At 32.6% G+C, this 23610-nt stretch overlaps 2 protein-coding genes across 8 annotated transcripts in view; one reads left to right on the forward strand and one right to left on the reverse strand.

Annotated features, from left to right (window-relative positions):
• rdx (BTB/POZ and MATH domain-containing protein rdx) overlaps positions 1–4287 on the forward strand; it is a 277849-nt gene extending 273562 nt beyond the window's left edge. For all 7 annotated transcript variants that reach the window (XM_088227369.1, XM_088227368.1, XM_088227364.1 and 4 more), the window contains 3 exons: positions 424–1003; positions 1496–1674; positions 2247–4287. In XM_088227369.1, the coding sequence (XP_088083495.1) occupies positions 424–1003; positions 1496–1674; positions 2247–2543 (1056 nt within the window). In that variant the 3' untranslated portion in view covers positions 2544–4287. The remainder of the gene's footprint in view (positions 1–423; positions 1004–1495; positions 1675–2246) is intronic.
• Positions 4288–5112: 825 nt separating this feature from the next.
• On the reverse strand, positions 5113–23506 carry LOC148281045 (uncharacterized). Its single transcript, XM_088227371.1, has 10 exons — positions 23192–23506; positions 21740–21895; positions 17901–18009; positions 16236–16361; positions 13789–13981; positions 8805–12358; positions 8604–8700; positions 8060–8185; positions 7308–7494; positions 5113–6453 (listed from the first exon to the last, which is right to left on the reverse strand). The coding sequence occupies exons 1-6, from the start codon at positions 23286–23288 to the stop codon at positions 12176–12178; spliced, it is 864 nt and encodes a 287-aa protein (XP_088083497.1). The 5' UTR covers positions 23289–23506; the 3' UTR covers positions 5113–6453; positions 7308–7494; positions 8060–8185; positions 8604–8700; positions 8805–12175.
• Positions 23507–23610: the final 104 nt, after the last annotated feature.

A 23610-nucleotide genomic window follows, 5' to 3' on the forward strand; every position in this document is an offset into this window, starting at 1 on the left:
ATGCGGACACCCACTTTTCGCGCATATATCTCTTCAAAAATAAATACAGCAATTAGAAAAACATCACCTACAAATGAATTATTCTTTACATACCAAGAGTGAATATTTATTTATCAACTTGGAGAACAATGAATAACATGACACGTGTTAGTAAAGTTATATTAGTAGTATATATTTTAGTAAATATTTTGTTTCTATGTCACCTGTCATTTATAGTGATTACATTTTTCATAAATAATAATAATTTGTATTTTTTTCTTTATACTAAATAATTATAGAACTAAGGAAATCGTACACGGAGAAAAATTCTAATTCCGTTTGGAAATTAGATGAATAACGTGTTTGGTGTAGTTTCCCTGTAAATATAGTTGTAAAATTTTTCGTGAATATTTAAATTAAAATTTCCGTTTTTTTCTCTCGCAGGTGAAAGTAGTAAAGTTTAGCTACATGTGGACGATAAATAACTTCAGCTTCTGCCGCGAGGAGATGGGAGAAGTGCTGAAGTCGTCCACCTTCTCGGCCGGAGCCAGCGACAAACTCAAGTGGTGCTTGCGGGTCAACCCCAAGGGGCTGGACGAAGAGAGCAAGGACTACCTCTCCCTCTACCTCCTCCTGGTATCCTGCAACAAGTCGGAAGTGCGAGCCAAGTTCAAGTTCTCCATACTCAACGCCAAACGGGAAGAAACCAAAGCCATGGAGTCACAACGGGCCTACAGATTCGTGCAAGGAAAGGACTGGGGCTTTAAGAAGTTCATCAGGCGGGATTTCCTGCTGGACGAGGCCAACGGACTATTACCCGAAGACAAGCTGACCATCTTCTGCGAAGTGTCTGTGGTAGCTGATAGCATTAACATCAGTGGGCAATCCAATGTCGTACAGTTCAAAGTTCCCGAGTGCCGCCTCTCTGATGATTTGGGAGTTTTATTTGACAATGAACGCTTCTCTGACGTCACGCTGGCCGTTGGCGGAAGAGAATTTCAAGCGCATAAAGCTATTTTAGCGGGTGAGTTTTAAAATAATCTCTTTCACATTCATGTTTTTCTTAAGAGTTTTTTTTATATAATGAAGCCATGGTCTCTAAAAAAGTATTAGAAGTGTAAATTTGTCTTTTATTTGGTTATAATTTTTTAGTAGGGTAAAAATGTATTCTTTTCATCACTAGCAAAATATCAATACCTTCATGACAGTGCAGTCAATTAGTTATCTTCATAATTTTATTTGTTTGGAAATCAACTGTCGAAATTTACAAAATTACGCTTACATTATTTTTAACAGAGACCATTAATGTATGTTCCTGAATAACAAATAGTTATTATTCTTAAGATTCAATTAATTGAATCTTGGAACAAACCTAGGTTCGTATATTTCATGGCTGATTTTCCAAAATAAAGTTACAAATACGAAAAATATTACGAAGTTGTCCCAGCCAATTTAGATTTGTGGAGTTTACTGCCACTTCCGTATTTAAAAGTAACGTTTGTTTGTAATATTTCAGCTCGCAGTCCTGTATTTGCAGCGATGTTTGAACATGAAATGGAAGAACGGAAGAGAAATCGAGTGGACATTACAGACGTGGATCATGAGGTTCTCAGAGAGATGCTTCGTTTCATATACACAGGGAGAGCACCAAATCTCGAGAAAATGGCTGACGATTTATTAGCAGCAGCAGATAAAGTATGTTTTATGCTAATTTTCATGTAACTTATTGTTATAATCCGTATGAAAAAGACAAATATAGTAGAACTCTATTTATCCGAACTCCGAATTGTTATCAGGAAATAAAAAATAAAGGAGAAGTTTTCCCTTTAATTGTGTAATCAACTTTGTTGGACATGTTTAAGTAAGTTTTTAATGTGATTCCAATTTGCTGTATTATTTAAAAAGCAATAAAATTTTATTATTATTGCTGAATTCGGCATTCGTTGATCCGGATAATTGGAGTTTTACTGTATCAGTTAATCTTAATTAACTCCCTGAGAGATTTGAATTCAGTATTAGTCTAAAAAGATTTGGACATACATGTTTTTGCTTTTTAACCTTCATGTGTATGTAGATAGACAAAATAATAAACTTTGATAAAAATATGACTTTACAATTTAAATATGTATGAAATTTTAGTAAATTAATTACATATAAAATGATGGATGATACATGAAATAAACATTTTAATTATTGGTTGAGCAAACAAGTGGCGGGGCGTATTATAAAAAGTAAAATAAAATAATGATGGTTTTTTTTTTTTTCAGTACGCACTGGAAAGGTTAAAAGTGATGTGCGAAGAAGCCCTATGCATGAACCTCTCCGTGGAAACAGCAGCGGAGACCTTAATACTAGCGGACCTCCATTCTGCGGACCAGCTGAAAGCGCAAACCATAGACTTTATCAACACAAGTCACGCGACAGACGTGATGGATACTGCGGGCTGGAAGAACATGATCGGCAGTCACCCTCACTTGATCGCGGAAGCCTTCCGTGCGCTGGCCACACAACAGCAGCAGATTCCTCCCATCGGTCCGCCCCGGAAGAGAGTGAAGCAGGCGTGAGGAGCAGCTCGCTGCCCGGACAGAATATTGTTTTAGTGAATTTTCCAATTGACTCGCGGAAGTGCGGAGAATATTGTGTTCAGTGCGAAATAAACGCCGGACTTTTGACGGACCGCGAGCTTCGTGCGTTTGTTTCGTTTTACGTTTAACCGTAGACGCGGATAGTGCGGTATAAGTATCGAGTTAATATAATGGTAATGTTACGTTAGCTAATTGTAAAGATTGTAGAATCTCGCGAATCCCACCAGACCGTGTACGTGAACCCCAACTGTGGATTGCTTGTAGCGTGCTGACCCTAATAGCGCGTTACTAGAAACAGTTAAACAGTGAGACCAAATTGTCCTAATGTGCCAAGTCTCGAGTGAAACTTTGGTAGATGTTGTAATTTCATTTTTATGTTCGATTCTCATTTCTTTCGCTGTTTTTGAAAAATGGCAGAGTAATTTGTTTAATAAAATTGTAAAACATATTAATTGGCGTTAAAATATTGGTATGCCTGTAATTGCATAATACACTACTACGAAATAATTTATCTATTCCAGTTGGTAAAGTTCATGTCATGAACGATAATGTGATATGTGGAACTTTTCGGTTGCGTCTTTAAGTTCCTCGGTCTTATGATTTAGTTGTTTTGATTTCTGTAATTTTCTTAATGAATGGAATGGCCTCCCTGTTTCCCCACCATTGTGACATACTGTATAATGATCCCTTCACAAGGCGGCCATTCAGTTATTATATTAAATTGATCTCTGTGTTGAATTAATAATTATAAAAGTAAGAAAGGGTGTATGGATGGGCCCTTCATACTTTAGTTACTTTATTAGATGATTCATGATGTTTGTTTATTTCGCTTCATTCGTTTTTCTTTGCCCTTTTCATGATTTTTTGTTTATTCCACCTTAACCTGCAAGCGTAAGAACCAATACCAAAATTGGTTTCTCTCTTAACGTCATGTTTGGACCGTGTTGTAACGCTATTGTCAGATTCCAATATAATAATAGCTCAGCCCGTAAATATTTGTTAACTGTGTATCGGGTTCGTTTTGGGAAGCGTTTTTCCAAACTGAGCCACTTGGGATGAAATCATTTTTTCAGTTCTCAATGTCTGTTTAAATGTTACTTTGTATATACGTATAGTAGACAGATGTCAGATTGTAAATATGTTGTTTGCCACTTTTCCACTAATTCAACAAAGCTTCGATTGTCACTAGTGTATCACAGAAATATGTTCCTCCCCTCAGCAGGAACTGACATTTTGCCGAAAACATTCGCAAAAAGTTATCATTTTTATGACGGATAAAAATCATAATCATCGAACGATTATAAGAAATTATATTGCGTAAGAGTATTTGCAGTCATGTTTGCTCTCCTTGTTAAATGTTATGTAAAATAAGCCATAATGTTCTGTGATAAAAGTAATAAAATATGTCTCATCTCGCATAGTCTTCTACTCCGTATCATAAACTGCATTTACCTGGGAGTAAGGTCAGTAGTGAGGCACGTGGAAATGTGTTCGGTTGCTTTCCAATGCGCTCAGTGGGTTTCTACTGTTGTTGCGGGGCAACTAGCACATACGTGCCGCGCTATGGTAGCACCTCCCCTCGAGGGACATAAAGAGGAAAGAAATATTATGTGTACTTTTATTTTATAATCACTGAACCTAAAACAAATGTTATTACAATTCACACTTTTAATTTTATTACATTGCATCATCCATAAATAAAAATACATCATACAATTTCAAATTTGTTTTATTTTTGTGTCGTGGTATCTTCACTTAAGGAATAAAAGAAGTAAATATGAAAATATTTCACAACACGAGTAATGTAGTCAATTGCCTTTTTTCCTATGTTTAATAATTTTCCTGTATAAAAATACTCTACATCAAGATAGATACAGACATTAGAAGTTAGTATAAACACTACTGTATTTTTTAAAAAAATTTTTTTTTTGAATAATCTAGATTGACAAATGTGAACAGAGATGAAGGAATTATTGAGGAATATGGCTATATGACCATCTTTTTTAATCACTCTTCAAATAATGCGAAAGGCAAAAAAATCCATAATAAATCATTACTACGTTGGAAGTCAATTTTTAATCCAAAACACTATAATTTTTTTTATGTGAATAAAATATTTTTTAAACTTAATACCTGTAAGTGGAATGTAAAAAAATACGATTTAGGTTTTACGAAATATGAAAGTAGGTAAAGTACATCATCATTCCCTTTTCACACCTAATGGTGTACAGGGCACTGCATTGGTACACCAATCGCAGTATATCTTGATCATTTTTGTTACATGACGGTAAGATGATCAGTCTTACACTTCAGGTACCAGTCCAGGGACTTTAAAATATTCTAGTGTAAAAACACCTTTTTAAATAAATATTTCATATCAACCATGCCGGGAATTGAACCTGAGACCTCTTGCATGGTAGGCAAACGCACTGACCGCTACACCACGAAGCCTACTAATAAAGTACAATTGGCTTGAATTATACAATTTATATAAATGTTCGTAAATAATACAGTAATAGGTAATGTCTCTCTGTAATTTAAAGTTGATCCTTGTGACAGGAATGCCTTGCCATCTTATGTTTGTATAAAAATTGAATAGGTACTTTTTATTTTTAATTAGATTTTTGGGCCAATCACACAAATATAACACTGTCACGACTCATAACGCTAATATGTTTTACATAATCTCTGATAGCGTTTTGACAGATTATTTTTAATTTATCTCTATTTCAGTTATGAAACTTAGCATTGTCATAATAATAATATTTGGCTGATTTAAATAGCGCTATTTTTGTAAAAAATCACCTCAAAGGCGCTTTTTAATTATATACTTAAACTTACATTCTAACTAAGGTTACACTTACATATTAAACTTTCTGATTTTAAATTTGAGGATATGATAAATGAAAGTAGTGGAATTACGGTTGAGATCTGAACTGACTGGGACTGTCGATAATTTGCAAGTGTGAAGGCAATTGGTTCTAGGCAGAGAGGAGCTGGATACTGGAGTTTGACAAGTTTTCCTCTGCCTGAATCAAATACTGACCTAAGAGTAAATTTTCTTTGACATGTATTTTCCCTAATACAGAGGTCCGATTGGAGTATTTTCATGAAAGGACTTGATAACTGCCCAGCACAGTTTTATATTTAATTCTCTGGCATTTAACTAGTGCAAATCTCTAAGATGTGAGATATGAAGGTATTTTTTTACTCCCGTCATAAGCTTTGCTGCTATTCAATCAGTTTGGTATTTTGGGAGATTTGCGTATATTCCATTACAGTAATCTAAATGCGAAACAACATAAGAATTCACAAGAGTTTTGGTTGCGTCATTTGAAATTTTATCTGAATGGATTTGATTTTTAGCAGAAGAAGCCAGCACTTACAGTTTTATTGACCTGACAATGAAGAAAAAGATCTTTATCTAAATAATCGCACAGTAGTATGTTAATATTTACATAAGGAGTAAGATCAGAACCTGTGATTGAAATTGAAGATCAGTCTAAAAGTTGCTGTCGCTTTTTTGTTGCTGTTATAAATATATCGTTGCCGAACTGCCACAGAAATTATAACTTAAAACGACCGTAACTAACTAGGTAACTATTTATAAGCAGTGCACCAAATTTGGAGGTAAATAGTATTTTGGATTATGCCAGTGTTCCAAAGGTTCATAATAGTCTTTAGAAATACAAAAAAAATATCAAATATTTAATACTGATGCATTCAAAACAACTTCATCATTTTTCACCCCTAAATTATCTACAGTTTCTGATTCATCAGACTTTTGAGTTTCCTCTTCTATAGGTGATGAACTAAGCGATAATTCACTTGTCTCACTTGTCCCCACTATTACACTATAATCTGGTGGAGGCACACTTAGGTCACCTTCCTGAAATCAAAAATCAATAGTTTTAAAAAACGTATTTCATATCCTAAATTTATTTTTAATTGGTCAAATAAGATAACTGAATTAGAAAAATAATATGCATTTAATGCTAACTGGTTTGGCAACACAAGATGTCCCTTTGTCAAGGCACTATCAATTTTAAATACATATGTAATATATAAATCGTAAAATAATGGATAATTAGGTACTAGAAAATCAAAAAATAAAATAATGGATAATTAATTTGAGTACATAATAAATTGTAATCCATTAGCTTTTACACATGAAAAGGAAATGTTTCAAGAATAAATTACAAATATGTAGATCTAGTTATAATTTTATTAATGGAAGTATAGTAATAATTCATTACAGAAACCTTTTAGCTCTAATGCATAAAACAAAAGCGTTCCAAATTTTCATTTGGTTTTTAGTTTAACAACAAAGTGTAACGGACGGTTTCAGTTTGCACTTGCAAGTTTGGATACGATTACCTACGGCCCGTTGTATTGCTGTAATCTGTAGCTAACTTGTAGTATACAATCACATAATGTTTTTTCTCTGTATGGGCAACTCTAGCCAGTGGCATTGCTATAGATATAGACCATAGGGTCTATTCTCCAGAGGCATGTTCTTCGCTTCCAGCTGTCCTTCCACCTTTTGAGAGATCTTCCACGAGGACAAGTCCCGTGAGGCTGATTATGTAGTGCAAAATAAGGAAGTCTGATGGTGTCCATTATAAATTACTGCATTTAAATGAATTTAGTTATTGAGTGCATTCAATTATTTTCATTCCAATGAATAATATCTACTCTTGGCTGGCATTAGGGAAAATTCATTTACATGTAAACAATACTTACAAAAGTTGCATTCACATAGCCGGAGTTGCTGAGATAGTAAGGCGGAGGAGTATCCTCCGGAGGGGGTAGGGCTCGGCAGTAGAGAGGGGGGGCATCCCTCATGCGCTCTTGCACTGCCCTCTGCAGGGAACCCCCAGATCCACTGCTGCCGCTGGTGTCTCGAGCTCGACTACTTGTAGCATGCCTTCTATTTAGTTAGTTTGAAAATTAGAAATGGCATTATATAAACAATCGAGTATATACAGCCATTATTTGGAGAAATGCCATAACTAACATTTTTGATAAAAATTAATTAAGTATAGTTCTGAAAGAATCATTTAGAAAAAATGAACATTTGTTTATATTGTAGCTGCAACAGCAATATTTTTAACTTCTTATTTAGGTTATAAAACAATATTTTGAGTATGGTCAAATGTTTCCAGACAGGCTGGAGGAGAGGAGGAAGAGAAATTCAGATCTGAGTAACTCTGTAGGGAGTTATTCAGTGTTAAAACAAAAACACCTTTTTAAATAAATATTTAATGTTAACTATGTCGGAAAGCCCTCTATCACAGTAGGCAAACACGCTGACCAATTGACCATGAGGCAGACACATGCAATCCATTTGTACTACTGTATAAATATAAATTTTGAAAAGTTCATAAATCTTTTTCAATAGCTGTAGCGGAACAAAAATAAACTGTGATAGTTTTTTTTATTTGACTAGACAATTTAATGAAAACTATAGTAAACTTTTTTACAGAGATACTTACGCATTAAGTGATTCAGAACATAATTTCCATAGAAGTATCAAGATAGTTATGATTCCCAAAGTCAAAGTTCCATACGTCATGACTATCTGGGTTGCACTTATAAGATTACTTTCACCATCCTGAATTCTGATCAAAAAAATCCAGATAAATTTCAGTAATATTTAACTTAATATTTCACCACAGCAGTTTATGAATCTACATCTTCTGTGAAAAACATATTGAAAAAGGGAAATTATTCTGTATTTCATGGATCAGGGATCACAACTGATATACTACGTTGATTTTCTTTTTAAAGGAATAAATAAAATTACTTTGACTTATGAACCACTTATTTATTATCACAACCGACTAGTTTCGGCAACTCACGTTGTCCTCTTCAGGGTTATATAATATTTATTTCTTTAAAATATAACATTGAACCACAAAGTTAGTGCTACAAATATCCAAAACATGGATTTTCGGTAATAAAATTGGAAAAATGCTTTGAGGAAGGCAAATGAAATGTTTTGTAGGTTCTGTTAGAATAAATAATTAACTTAAATACCTGTAGGATGGAAGTTCATTATTTGGACAGGAATCACATATTGCATTATGCGTAATATTTTTATTGACACAACAAAGGATTTTACTTAGATTATTATCTGAAACAGACAATACATACATAACTAGTTGAGCTGAGTTATTTTTTAAATTTGAATACAATGTAAGTTAGGTTATTACAACAAAAAAGTCATATATTACGCACCTTCTTTAGTAAAAGCTTTCTCTGAATTTATTGGATTCGAAATAATCACAGAGAAGTAACATTGAAACAAAATGTAGAATAGAAAATGTATAAAATCCATTTTTCAAATGTGAACAGATTTACACTACACAAATAATATTTGATAGAGATTTATTAAAAACATTACAAAATTATTTTACCCGATGCATTATTATTTTGCAAAATTTTAGTATAGTATCCGTCAGTAATGTATAAGTTATCTATAATGAAAGGACAAAAGCCAATCAAAACTGTGGATTTAAAATAAGGAAATTAATTTATTGATAAGAGTTGATAAATGGTATCATAATAGTTGATAATAAATTATCTATCTGATCGTCTGAGACTTTATTGTTGTGGTCCATTGACAAAGATTCCTCATTTGAGTTTTTTCAAATATTTTTTTTATTATTGGTGAGGTAACACTAATTGAGTATGTTTTCCAAACTAAATCTAAGATTTTTATTTATGTTATACATGAACAGAAATATTATATATGCATGACAGTGTGATAAGAAATATATAAACAGGACAATAGGTCTCAGAAAAATGTTCATGCGAGGTTTTCCCAGCATATGAATTATGTTATACCCAAAACCTGCACGACCTTTACTCAGTGGCACCTCTCCTTCATCGCACCGAGAGTGTTTAATATTTTGAAAAAGCCTAAAGGTAGGATTACACTTTTGTTTTGAGGTCTGGTGTGTCGTGATGGCGAATTAAGGGATAATTACATTGTTGTGTCGTGTTGTAGAGTGGTAAGGTGTGCTGAGGGCTGTTCTATCATTTTTATTAATCATTCGTTGTGGTTCTTGTTAAGGAACGTTAGTGTTTGCATAGCAGTGAACAGTGACTTAACGAGTTAAGGAGACATTGTGGTGTATTATGACACACTTAAAACCCCCTCTCTCACTCTGGTGCAGACCTTAAAGTCATCGGACCGGGACTGCATGGTGGCGCACCACGACAGATCACGCTAGAGCAGTCTAATTCTAACCATATAAAATACGCAGAAGCAGTACGTATTTAATATTTATTATATTTATAAAGATATTATAGTTATTAGACGCAATGTGTACTAGCTACACATCACCAGGGAGGGAGGGTCAAAGGAATTAAAAAAAATATCTTAACAATGAATTAAGAGGTAACATTTAAAAAAAAATTAAAAACATTGCCTTAAAAAAGAATTTAGAGGTAAATTTACTATGGTAATAATAATACATCAACTTGACTCATTTTAAAAGTTTGTCAAAAAAAATGAGAGATAAATATGAAACATAATTATTATCATCACACTGAATGTCTTGACGGTCGCAGATCACATGCATGCAATAAAATAGGTAATAAGTAAAAATTGTTAACATATCTTTAGAGGTGGTCAATTCAGGGGTCAACCTTTCGATTTGAACGTTTATTTTGTTACACATTCTTATAGTATAAACTTATGGGGGTTAAATTACTGCAAAAGCAAAAGAGCTCGGATCATCACATGAAAAATAATGCTCGAAGATGCTGGAAGAAATCATACAAAAAATGTACATTTTTCATTATTTGTGTACGACATATGGGCATGGACGGCCTCTGACTAAAAGAATAATAATATTAATTTATAATGAGCGAAAAATAAAGCGTTTGATAGAGTTGACAGAGAAAAATTATGGAAGGTGTTATCGGAGTACGGAGTGAGCTGAAATCTAACACGTGCTATTGCTTCTCTGTATAAAGACAGCACAGAATGTGTTAGAGTAAACGGATCATACAAATCGTGGTTTGACATTCATAAAGGAGTGAAGCAGGGATGTGTGATGTCACCATGGCTGTTCAACGTGTATATCGATAACTGCATGAAAGAACTGAAAGGCTTAAGAATGGGAGCAAAAATGGGTGATTTAAATGTCAATTGTCTTTTGTATGCTGACGATGCTGTACTTCTTGCTAACAACAAAGAGGAACTGCAATTCTCGGTAACAAAGGTCTATGATGTATGCAAGAGAAGCGATTTGCTGATGAATATCGATAAATCGAATGTGATGGTTTTTGAAAGAAATGAAGGTATGACTAAATGTGAAATCACTGTGAATGGAGTTATACTAAAACAAGTAGAGGAATTTGTGTATCTGGGAAGTATGTTCACTAGGGATGGAATGGCTGAGAAAGATATTGAAAGGAGGGTGAGTGCCGGATCAGAGTAAACGGTGCACTTAAATCACCCTTGGCAAATAAATGTTTGTCACAAGAGGCAAAATTGGCAGTTCACAACGGAGTCCTGGTCCCGTCCCTGATGTATGGAAGCGAAGTGTGGACTTGGAAAAACAGGGATGAAAGTAGGCTGAATGCTGTCGAAATGCGATCTCTCAGGCGAATGTGTGGTAAAACTATGTACGATAGATGCACAAATGTTGAGATCCGTACATTTTGTAAGGCTGAGACAAGCATTATCGACAAAATCAAGAAAAGAGCTCTGCGCTGGTTTAGACATGTAGAACGAATGGACAGCAAAAGAACGGCTAAGAATATTTACAATGCGAATGTTGATGGATGCAGAAATAGAGGAAGACCGAGAAAGACATGGCATGACCAAATCCAACAAATACTTAAAGATGGACATATCAAAAGTCGGAATAATCGGCGCGCGTGCATGATAAGATGTATGAATGTAGAGGAAGCGAGATATGTATGCAAAAAAAGAGTGTTGTGGCGTTCTATCCTCTCTGCCTACCCTTACGGAGAAACGGCGTGACGGTTTGTTTATAATGAGGGGAACAGAGGCGAATAAATGCAGAGTAATTAAATTAAAATATTTTATTTATATGAAAATATAAGTAGCTTTTCATTGATTCAAAGCTCAATTAAAATAAATATTATTGACATTCAAAAAAAATATTTTAATTGTATCTTAACAAATAAATTAGTCGTATTAAAATTCATTTTTTGTTATATATAAAATTTTTATCACATTTTTATTAAATGAAAGGTATATACTTAAGTATACTCGTAATAATTGTATTTGGAGCATTCGGTGTTTGTATCAAAATAATAAATAATTATTATAGCTATTTCCATTTGAAGCAACGATTTATAAGGAAAATGTAAGGTTTTTACATTAGTTCACAACTTACAATTTTAACAAAGTAAAAATAAAATTGAATATGAAGACAATTCAAATAAGTTCGTCAGAAAGTCATAACATTACGAGATATTTTGCTATAAGAAAATATTTTCTTATTTGTTTATTGAAAGTGTAAATGACTCATATTACAGCTAGCGTTCTAATAAAAATGTCTATGATCTTTTACCCCGATTTACATTGTTTTGTTCTCCAGAAAAGATTATTAAACATAAACATGGATTTATATATGCAATATTGATGAATTAAATACTATTTCATTATTCTTGGCACCCAAATTATCTGCCGCTACTGATGCATCAGACTTGTGGGTTTCTTCGTGTACAGATGATGAACTATTAAGGGGTGATTCACTCGCTTCCATCACAGTAGTGTAATCGGGGGGAGGCAAACTAAGGTCTCCTTCCTGGAATTAAAAAAAATACTGTTAGCAAACTGACAGCTTTCACAAGTAAAACCGCTTGTCAAACCATTGCGCTGTTTACCAGGTAGGCAGAAGGGATAGAATGCCACATTAGTATGTCTTTGCATACAGTTCTTACTTCCTCCATATTCATATATCTTATCATGCACAAACGCTGATTATTCTGACTTTTGACATGTCCATTTTCATATCGAATTTGGTCATACCATGTCTTTCTCGTTTTCTGCATCTATCAACGTACGCACCGTAAATATCATTTACATTTTCATCAATGTTGTTGATTTGCTCATTAATTTAATATATTTTCTCAATTGTTATTTTTGTGTCTTGGATCTAAAAGGGCTAATGTCAGATTTCATTTTTTTGTTTTCAGCATTTTGAACAGACGATGTCAATCAAATAAACAATATATTTAACTATTATAAAATATCTATGTATATATAAATACAAATCTGATAATGTTTTTTATTAATATTTGTAATCAAACACACCAAAACGCTATGCCAAAAAAACGTCACAAAATGGCTAAAAAAATTACTCTCCCGTAATATTGCTATTTATGACATTGGCAAAATAGGAATTTAGGAATATTTTTGAAATGAGTTTAAATTTAAAAAGATCCCCACTGACAAGCCATACAAATAAGCGTGGTGAATCCTGTAACTAATAATATTATTATTTTTAATTTTTATAATAAAAACAAAACACATTATAGAATTTATACGATGGTTTTAATTTGTCGGTAGAAATATATTTATAAAATTAATGTGTATCAATTACATTAAGAGAATAACTTTTATTATAAGTAGGTACTTGTTTTAGTGTATCAGAGTTATTATTGTACATCTTAGTGAGGGTGAGTATTGTATGTATGTGACAATATGTGGACTAACAATGATTACCAAAAATTATCTGTTTTTTTTAAACCTTAATGAGTAAACCTACCAACCACCTTATCAATCGATGTAAAATTGTCAAGAATTATAAAGGTAAACAAAATACTTATATCTGTAATGTATATTGTATACCTTTTTTGAATTTTATTTGTATTTGTAATCATCCTTAAATTTGAGAAAAAAACATGCTAGGTATAACATTGTCATTTTTGCTTTTAAGGTCACATAAATATTTTAAAGAATCATGCCGTTAATTGTGTGGACAGGAAATATATACAATTTTCGACTTGTGTTATTATTGTCGCTCAGGTGCAACACATAACATTTGTAATTTTGATATTAAAATCAAACTCTGATTTGAGTCTACTAATTTCATTAATAAAAACTCATTAAAATAATAGTAGGAGTTCTACAAAATAAATGCCAACTGAATAAATACATTTCACATACGCCTTACATTTTCTTATTAGTCTTAATATGTGATGTTACTGTCTAGTAACATTATAATATACTTACAAAAGACGCATTCACATAACCAGAGTTGCTGAGAAGATGGTAGGGCGGGGGAGTGTCCTCCGGGGGGGGCAGGGCTCGGCAGTAGGGAGGGGGGGCATCCCTCATGCGCTCTCGCACCACCCTCTGCAGGGAGCCCCCTGACCCACTGCTGCCACCACTGTCTCGTGCTCTGCTACTGGTAGGGGATCGTCGTCTGCCATAACACAAACCATTACTATCTGTGGATGGTTCGAACTAACTTTCTGCTAGGAATGTATTTTATTTTGAAAAAAAAGAGAAATACTTTTAATGCTCCTGACCATTCAAATTTCACTGTATAAGTGATGATGGACAAATTACAGTTATGTTTCTTCTTCCAAACTATACTCCACTCAGGCAGCCTATGAATCAAAATGTTATTCAGGTGGTGTAAAATATCGCAAAAAACTCATTTTGATAATGTTGAGGAATAAGAGGTATTATATCCTCGCCATAAAATTATTTATGATCCATCACTTGTACCATTTAATTAAATGCTGAAAGGTATAAACGTACTAATGTACATAAATGCCGCTTTGCTGTTTGTATAAGGACACATTGGAGAATATTTTCCCATACCATGTTTACAGTTAACTTTGCGCCATAAATACCCAAAAATAATGCTTGAGGAATAAGAGGTATTATATCCAGGCTAAAGTCACTAACCCAAAAAATAGCATTTTGAGAAATCGCAATTTGAAAGTTTGGAGACCAGGGAAAAATCAGATTTTTGTGATTTGGAAGTTTTATGGATACAGCGTGTCTTTTTAGATCATCCTTTATCCTTCATGTCTTTTTATAAATTCCATTGGTAACTTTCTCTTTCAGATGAATTTTCATCTATCTGGAAGGTTTTTTTTTTTTAAAAAAAGAGAAGAAATTTTTTAAAGAAAATTTGGCTTATTGACTTTTGCTTGTTTATAATCTGGACAATGCAACCCAAAAGAGTAAGTGACAGAAAGGAAATATTACAAATAATTATTATATTTGGTTATTAAAAGTATGCTCAATATAAACAAATATTTCAACATGTTTATTGTTTTATTACAAAAATATCTAAACACAAACAAAATATCGTTTTTAAGAAGAAAACTGTAATACTTAAAAAATTATAAAAATCTGCCTGAACTGTCAATAAATTCTATTTACCTTTAGTGATTTATGCTTGTTGAGATTTTATTCTATCAATTTTATCTCTATTATTTTATTTAAGTCACACCACTGTTTTTCACTAACAAATAATTTTGACTTACGCAACTTTTTTTTAACTGACTTTTGCAAGAACATAATTTTACGCTTTGAATGGCATATTCAGCTTAAAATTGGCAGCCTCCGCGGTGAAGCAGTTTCTTATCGACTCATGCATGGAAGGTTTCGGGTTCAATTCCCAATGAGAACACAAAAATTCTAATGTGATTTTTCTCAAGCCTGGGTGTTCTGTGCTGTAATTCACCATTGTTATTGGGACTCCTGGCCTGTTGTGGTGCAAAAAAAAACACTTCAAGGGTTAGTGACTTTTGCCTGAACGGCGACGATAATATATTATCTAACATCGTAGATGCTGATGATATTCCACTTCAATAATAAAAAGGAACCTTTTACTAATTACCAGATACTTCTCGTACTTAGCCTAGACTTTTTTTTGATGATTTTGTATTTTATTGAATTCAGTAAAAACACACGACAATAGTTCTTATAATTAACAAAAAGATAATCAATCGATAATTTAAAAAAAGAAATCATTCTCTTCTATCTAATGAGGTATGCATACAGAGGCTTTCAATCATACCTCACATGACGGTATCACATTCTTTCTTAACACGGAAATTACCAATAATATTAATATTCCTATGATAAATTTTTAGATAATACAGATTAATTATTTATGACAAAATACATAATTTTACTTTATATATTACATTACACTACATATTTTATTCGTACCAAATATTTCCAATCAGCAAAAGTACTGGTATGAGGGAATATAATATATTATAATGCTTTCAAAAGTCGATAAAATAACTTCGAATATCACTTGTCACACGGGCTGTAATCCGGAAATTTGCTAAACTGAATAGGCTTGGATTATAGATACTGTATTCCATTTTCCATAGATTTTTTTTTTTTTTTAAATACAGTGAAAGTGTTGAAAGTAATGTTTTACTGCGCTATTTAAATAACTTTTAATGATTTAGATTTTTCAAATTTTCACTTTCATTTTTGCATGCGACATCTAGGCATCCATTTATAATTTTAGTTGTACCTACTACAAAATCTATGGATTTTTAATTGGGCATTTACAATTGGCAAGCTTATATTAAGATGATGAAGACATAGGTTTGTGTATTTAAAATGTGTTGATTAAAAAAAAAAGTTTTTTTTGTACATTTTAGAGAAACTTAATTTTAAGAAACTTTTCCATAACTCACCCATATCGTGTTTCAGAACACAGTTTCCATAGAAGGATCAAAATAGTTATGATTCCCAAAATCAATGTACCGCACATTGCTATCTGGGTAGCTGTGAGCAATATATCTTGATTTAAACTATGATTTCTGAAAAAAAGCATTTACAATATTATTAAAAATACTGCTTTTTTTTTTTTTTTTTTAAGGAATAACCCGCTAAGCCTCTATTTTGAGGCTTGTCAGCAGGTGGGATAGAGGGGATATGAAAGAAGGTAATGAAAAATGAAGTGTTTTCTTTTTTAGCTTCTATTGCCAAAAATCAAAATATTCCGCGTTGCCGATGTACTGGGCGAAAGAAAAAAAATTGGACATAGAATGATTGCAAAAGAATTGTATTTTCTGATGAATCAAAATTTAATTTGATTGGTCCAGACCAGACACAGCTGCCAAGCTGGAGAATGATATAGTGACGAATATCTTGCACCCACAGTTAAACATTCGCCTTATATCATGGTGTGGGGATGCATCACAAAATTGGGTGTCGCTAATTCAATAATGATAAAAGGGTCAGTGAATGCTGAAAAATATAATTAAATAATTTTAGAGGGTGTTGTGCCAACAATCGAGAACATAACTGAAGAAATTGATGACCCTGTATTTCAGGATGATTCTGCACCTTGCCATCGGGCTCATTCTGTGAGTGTGTATTTTTTTTTTAATGCGTATTGATGGTTTAACTTATTGCATTTATCATTTTTGAGACTAATTTTGGTGTTTTTCTTCATCAGGTATCGCAGCTCAAAGAACCATTGGGAATGAATTACCTTTCATGGCCAGCAAATAGCCCAGATTTTAACATGATAGAAAATCTATGGGCTATAGCTTGTTATACCTTGTTGGATAGCTGATAAAACGTAAATATTTTTTAATTCATCTGCAGTATAACTGTCATGGACATTTTTAAAAAAATATTTCGGAAAGAAAAAAAAATATTTTACGAATTTATTTCAATTTATAACTATCAATTGTCTACTACGACCCAGTCTGTTTAGTAAACTGCAATTTTCGGGTTAAGAATAATAAAGCAACATATCTACTATACAAAAATCGCAAATACAAATAAATTAGAGGCAAAAAATCCAAAAAAATTAGACCAATAGACAAAAATCCAATTTAAAAAAAAAAAAAAACTATGCAATATTTTGAAAACGGTTAAGTTTGGGGGTATGGTGTTTCATAGTCAAATATGTCAGGAATGATGGAAACTACAACATCTTAAATCATCTAGGATGACTTAACCAGTAATCCTGTATATACTTAAAACAGTTTCTATTTTTACTATTGAATTTATTTAGTTTTATGATAATAATTAGTCTAATAGTATTTCATTATTATCATCCCCTTTCCGCACCTAATAGTGCATAGGGCACTCCATTCAATCGCAGCAATCTTGATCATTTTTGTTACATGAAGGTATGATGATCAGTCTTATGGTTCAGGTGCCAGCCCAGGGATTATGAAATATTCTAGTGTAAAAACACCTTTTTAAATAAATATTTTATCTCCACCATGTCGGGAATCAAACCTGAGACCTCTTGACCACTACACCACGAGGCTGACTTTTACAACACAATATTTATACTTATTCTAATACACTTATGAACTTATTTATAATCATTATAATACCCGCAGGATCCTCCATTTTTTGGGCAGGATTCACATGCATCTTTGTAACATTTTGTATTTTCGCCATTGGGATCACAGCAAAAGTTGTTATTGCATGGATCAGCTGTAACTAAAAACAAAAAACATTATCCAGAATTCTAATAAGTAATGGAGAAAATAGTAAGCAATTATTTTTGTATAAATGCCAAGACGTACCAAATCATTAAACAAATAGGTATATATTATATTGCTAGCTATCTCAGAACAGGTTATACCTAGTGAGATAGTTAGCAACAATACTTACAATTTATATTAACTACCCTTTTTACCTCATTATTTGTGATCCCTATTGTAAGAATAAACCTGTACTCAATTAAAATAAACGCCGATTTTGTCAGCTTTGAACCTGAATATATTAAATATATTTATATAACAGGAGTCCCAAAATTAATGCAAGATTTCACTTTTGTGCCATTTGTGGAGTGAATTGCTGCAAACGAATAAAAAAAAGACAGCGTGATAATTAATAGTTCAGATTCATGAAAAAACTATGCGTTTTCACCGTTGAGAAATATCTTGAAAATAAAGAAAGGTTCGGCAGCTACAAGTTCGGAACTTCATGGGGCTCATTTTCATTTTGACGGCTTTGTGAATCGTCAAAATTGTCGCATTTAGGGTTCAAAAAATCCAAGAAACAAATGCTTTCATAACTGCGGATTTTGGGCCGGAGACATCATTGGATCATTCTTCTTCGAAAATACAGCTGGTCAGGCAATATCTGTTAATGGTGCTAGCTATCACGACATGATAATCCAGTTTTTTGTATCTAAATTGCAAGATATGGATGTGGGCGACATGTGGTTTAACAAGACGGTGCCACATGCCATACAGCCAAAGAAACATATAAATTACTACATGATTCATTTCCATGGGCCGCCCAGAACGTGCGATTTAACGCCCTTGAAATTTTATCTTTGGGGTTTTTTGAAGTCTTTCTAAGTCTAAGTTCCAACAAGCCTACGACCACTCACGCCTTGAAGCAGGAAATTGAGTGCTGTATCAATGAAATTCACCCACATTTATGCAAAACGGTCATGGAAAATTACAACAAAAGAGTGCATAAGTGCCAGTCAAGCCGTGGAGGCAATTTATACAATAAGCTATTTCATACATAAAACCCTATATCGTATACTTTATGAATCAATAAAAAATTTACCATTTTCAATAAAAAACCTGTGTTTTCTATCAAAATTACTATAATTGGTTATATTTTTTTTTTATTATTATTTTTTTTTTTTTTGCACCACAACAGGCCAGGAGGCCCAATTACAGTGGTGAATTACATCACAGAACACCCAGGCTTGAGAAAAATCACATTTTTATTTTCCGTGTTCTCACCGGGAATCGAACCCGGAACCTTCCGTGCATGAGTCAAGCGTCTTGACCACTACACCACGGAGGCCGCCTATATATATATATATTACAGGGTGGGGCATGGCAGGTAAGTTTTTTGAAAGGGGGGCCATGAAGATCAAGTGGGTAACAGAGGATAGGAGATGTTCTCGTTAGAAGAATACAGATGGGAAATTTGTGTTTTTTATCACAAACATGCATTGGTGGGTGAAGAGCTTTTTTCGATAGAGACCTACTTTTCACACGGGCCATGGAGCAGGCTTTCTGTATAATATGCGTTACTGGAGTGAAGCCAATCCCAGAGAACTTTATCAAATACCCCTTCACTCGGACAGTGTCCACTGTATGGAGTGCCATATCAAGAATAGGGATAATCGGCCCTTACTTTTTTTAAGAGAATGGTCGTGCTGTAACCGTGAATGCAACACATTATTTGACCATGATCTAAGATTTATTATCCCCGTTCTTGAAGCTATGGAACTAGCGGATGTGTGGTTCAAACAAAATGAGGCCATAGCTCACACAGCAAGGGTTTTAGTGGACGTTTTTAGAGAAACTGTCTCCAGGCAGCTCATCTTTCTTGTTTACAGCAATTGTCCCCAGACCCTGGAAATCCTACAGGTGTTTTCAATTCGGGTACAAATTGCCAATATTCCATTTGTCATGCTCGAGAGTGCATGAAAACTTCCAAAAAAGGCATCGTGAGTGTGTGGACCATGAAGGATGACATTTGACTGACATAATTTTCAAAACCGTGCAATATCAAATTTCTCATGTTGTGGTAGATGTAAAAAATAAAGTTTTGAAATATTATATTTATTTTAATTTTTAAAAACAAAGATGCTGTACGCCTCCCTTTACCAGATGTTCTATAAACAAACATATTCCCTTCGAGGGCTTATATGCCAGCTAGTGTTTCATCAGAATACAAAAATATGAACTTTGTGAAAAATCATTCGTTTTTTACAATATATAGTCTCAAAGTTAACTGATAAACCAGTTTTTACTAATGAATTTCGTGAAAGGATGTTAATGTTTGTTTTCCTGCAAAGATACAGCACTATTAGTATTATTTTGGACTGTGATCAGCAGCACGGTTATTCACAATTACTTAAAACAAATTAGAATCCTAGCACATGAGAAACTGATATAAGGCGTAGATTTTCACGAAATTAAAAAAAGACAATACCTCGAAAACTAATGATTTTTTACTGATATCATTATATTTAAATATTCTGGTGAGTCATGAGCTAGTGTATCAGCCCCCCAAGTAAATATAATATTTGTTGTGACATCAAGTCAATATACTTTGAATAGAAAAGTTAATATTCAAATTTCGTATTAATGTTATGTAAAAAGTTTGCATTAATGAGAAGATACGTAAAAGAAAAACAAAAACAAAACCGCGAGTTAGGTTTTTACAATTAATAGTCTAAGTTTGTGTAAATAATATAAACTTTAAATATATAGATATTTTTACTGCATTGTTTTTTTTTAAATAAATATTTTCATTCGTATGAATTCACCCAAATATTATAATTTTGGGGACATTTTTATTTAATTTAATGAAATACAATTTAGGTGCATTTGTTACAGTTTTAATACATATTTAAAAATTATTTGGAAATCTCAAAGATGTGATAATGTTATATTTTGTTTTATTTGATTAACTGAACAATCTTTTTTTCTGTAAATATTGTCTACTTAGGAACTTGGAATAATGATTATTATAGTATCATATTACAACAGAGATGAAGAACATTTTAGAGAAGGTAATATAGAAGTCCAGGGGCATCCACAAGGCTTATGACCTGTCATTGGCTGGTTTAAGTGGCCACTTTTCCCACTTTTACTAGTCAACGCCTGTATGTAGGTGAAATAATTCAATTAGATGAATCTCACCCGCATAAATAAAGGTTATAGCTTTTTAACTTCACAAACATCAACAGATGAGAGAATTGAAGGAATATAGATGTTCAAATATGGGCAGAATGGTGAATGTTACACAGTATGTAAAGTGGTCACATAAACCAGCCAATGACAGGTCATTAGCCCTGTGAATGCCTGGACTTCTATATTGCCTTCTAAAATGTTCTTCATCTTGGTTGTAATATGTAAATATAAACAGCTTCTCAGGGAGTTGAATCCAGTCCTTGTCTACAAAAATTTGGACAAACTCAAAATATTGTTGATTATTATAGTGTTTTGGTTAAGAATAAAATAAATGTAAAAAAATATCATAGTAAATAATTGCGTTAGTAAATGGAAAACAAGTTGTACTAGAGTAGGATTCAAATCTCGGATATTCTTAGATTCAGAGTCTGCGATAGTGCCCACAGAACCACAACCCGTCTCCTGGTAAAATTCCTCAAGAATGAAATAGATATGTAAATTCATCCACAAAAATTTATACATATTCAGAATATTATAAATATAAAATTATTTACCTGGACATTTTTGGCAAAGTGTGCAGTTGTCTTTCAATTCGTAATTAGTTTCGCAAGAACATTTTTTATTCTTTGTACACATGACATTATCTTTTATAATTTCTTCGCAATCGATATCTTTCTTACAAGGTGTCTTTAGAAGTTCACATGTGATCTCTGAAAACCAAAAAGTAAATTCACATAATATGTGTTGTGTTTACAACATATTTGTTTATTTTTTTCATTTATAAAAAAATATATATACTTTGAGGTACACAAGAAAATTCACCTTTAGTGAGAAAAATATATGCCTACAAATTTAACAAGATATTCTTAATTTGTAACAAATGTACATAAATATTAAAGAAAAATAATTTATCATTGTTATTCCACATTCTAAAATGAGTTTCAGGCAAAAAAATAAAATAAAATTGGAAAACATGAATTTTTAGAAAGTTGTGATGGATTGTCATATTTCAGTCTCATTACCTAAATAAAATATTAGAAATAAACTAATTCTTATCATAATTAAAATAATTCATCAATGAGATAAGAATTTTGATGCAATTTTTACATAAATTTTTCCCAATAATTTACACATAAAGAATGTCAACCGAAGTCCCGTTCGACGTGACTAGATACACAATCATATTTAAACGGCCAAGTTTCAAAATAGAGATAAATGTATTACAATTGTCAAGCAGATTTTAAAAATTATACGTAGGTTATATGGGAGACTTTTATTTATTAATAATTATAATATGGTGCTGCGAGTTGTCAAGATGGTGATATGAAATTTATGTGTATATTTTTTGTATTTTTAAATAATATGTATGCTTCCACTTTCCATTTTGTTAAATCCCAATTCAACAGAGGGTTTCCGGTCTCATGGAGTTGGGATATGTTACTATTTTATGTGATATTTGCTTTATTTAAATAAATAAATATACATAATAAGTTACATTGATTTTTTTATCAATCTCCCAAAATCCTAATGGCCAATATCATTTTATTATCCATTTGATATAAAATAATTTTTATTATTAAAATAAACATGCATTTAAAATTATATTATATTGAGCGTGTTTAGCTCTCTCGAGTTATTATTTTAATGAAATTAAACTATGTCATCATTATCATTCTCTTTCTGCACCTAATGGTGCATAGGGTACACCAATCGCAGCGTAAGATGATCGGACTTACGCTTCAGGTGCCAGTCCAGGATCCACGTGTTCTAAGGTAAACAATCCTTTTTAAATAAATATTTTACGTCAACAATGTCGAGGATCAAACCCGAGACATCTTGCAAGGTAGGCAAACGCGCTGACCACTACACCACAAAGCCGTTCACTTTGTACTATGTAAGTTACCCATAATGATAAAAACAACTTATTTTTTATCAATATATAAGGCACTATCTACATAATATTATTGAAAATGCAAATATAAATATTATTTCAATATAATACACACCTTTAGTATGAAAAGCTCTATCAGAATGTATTGAATCCGAAATAATCACAGGTAAATAACAGAATAGAAAAACAAAGAACAGATGGGTCCACCACATTTTAGTAATTTAAATACACAAATATCAGGTGGAGATGCATCCAAACAAATGTTAATTGGTTTATTTAACACATCGCCCCTAAATTTTACAAGATTCTGGTGCGACATTCATCAATAATGCATATCACAAGTTGATAAGTAAAAGATTATCTTTATGAAAGAAAACGAGCCAATAGAATCAGCAGTTTTAATAGGGAAATTAGCTTGTAGATAAGAGATAATAAAAACGTTATCATATAACTAGATAATACCATCTATCAGGTTGAAAATACGTATGTGAGATTCATTATGAATGTTAAACATTACAGGTGTAAAGAGTTACC

The sequence above is a fragment of the Micrasema longulum genome, unplaced genomic scaffold (assembly GCF_059751315.1).
Source record: "Micrasema longulum isolate JH-2025_06_02 unplaced genomic scaffold, ASM5975131v1 h1tg000501l, whole genome shotgun sequence".
In the NCBI taxonomy this organism is placed as follows: Eukaryota; Metazoa; Arthropoda; class Insecta; order Trichoptera; family Brachycentridae; genus Micrasema; species Micrasema longulum.

Bases quoted from the DNA above. Each gene is read 5' to 3' on its own strand.
- LOC148281045 (XM_088227371.1), bottom strand. From the start codon at position 23,288: ATGTGGTGGACCCATCTGTTCTTTGTTTTTCTATTCTGTTATTTACCT. The intron at 21,896-23,191 runs GTGTGTATTATA...TTTGGTTTTCAG, and splicing joins TAGAGCTTTTCATACTAAAG to AGATCACATGTGAACTTCTA. The intron at 18,010-21,739 runs GTAAATAATTTT...TTTTGTTTTTAG, and splicing joins ACTTTGCCAAAAATGTCCAG to TTACAGCTGATCCATGCAAT.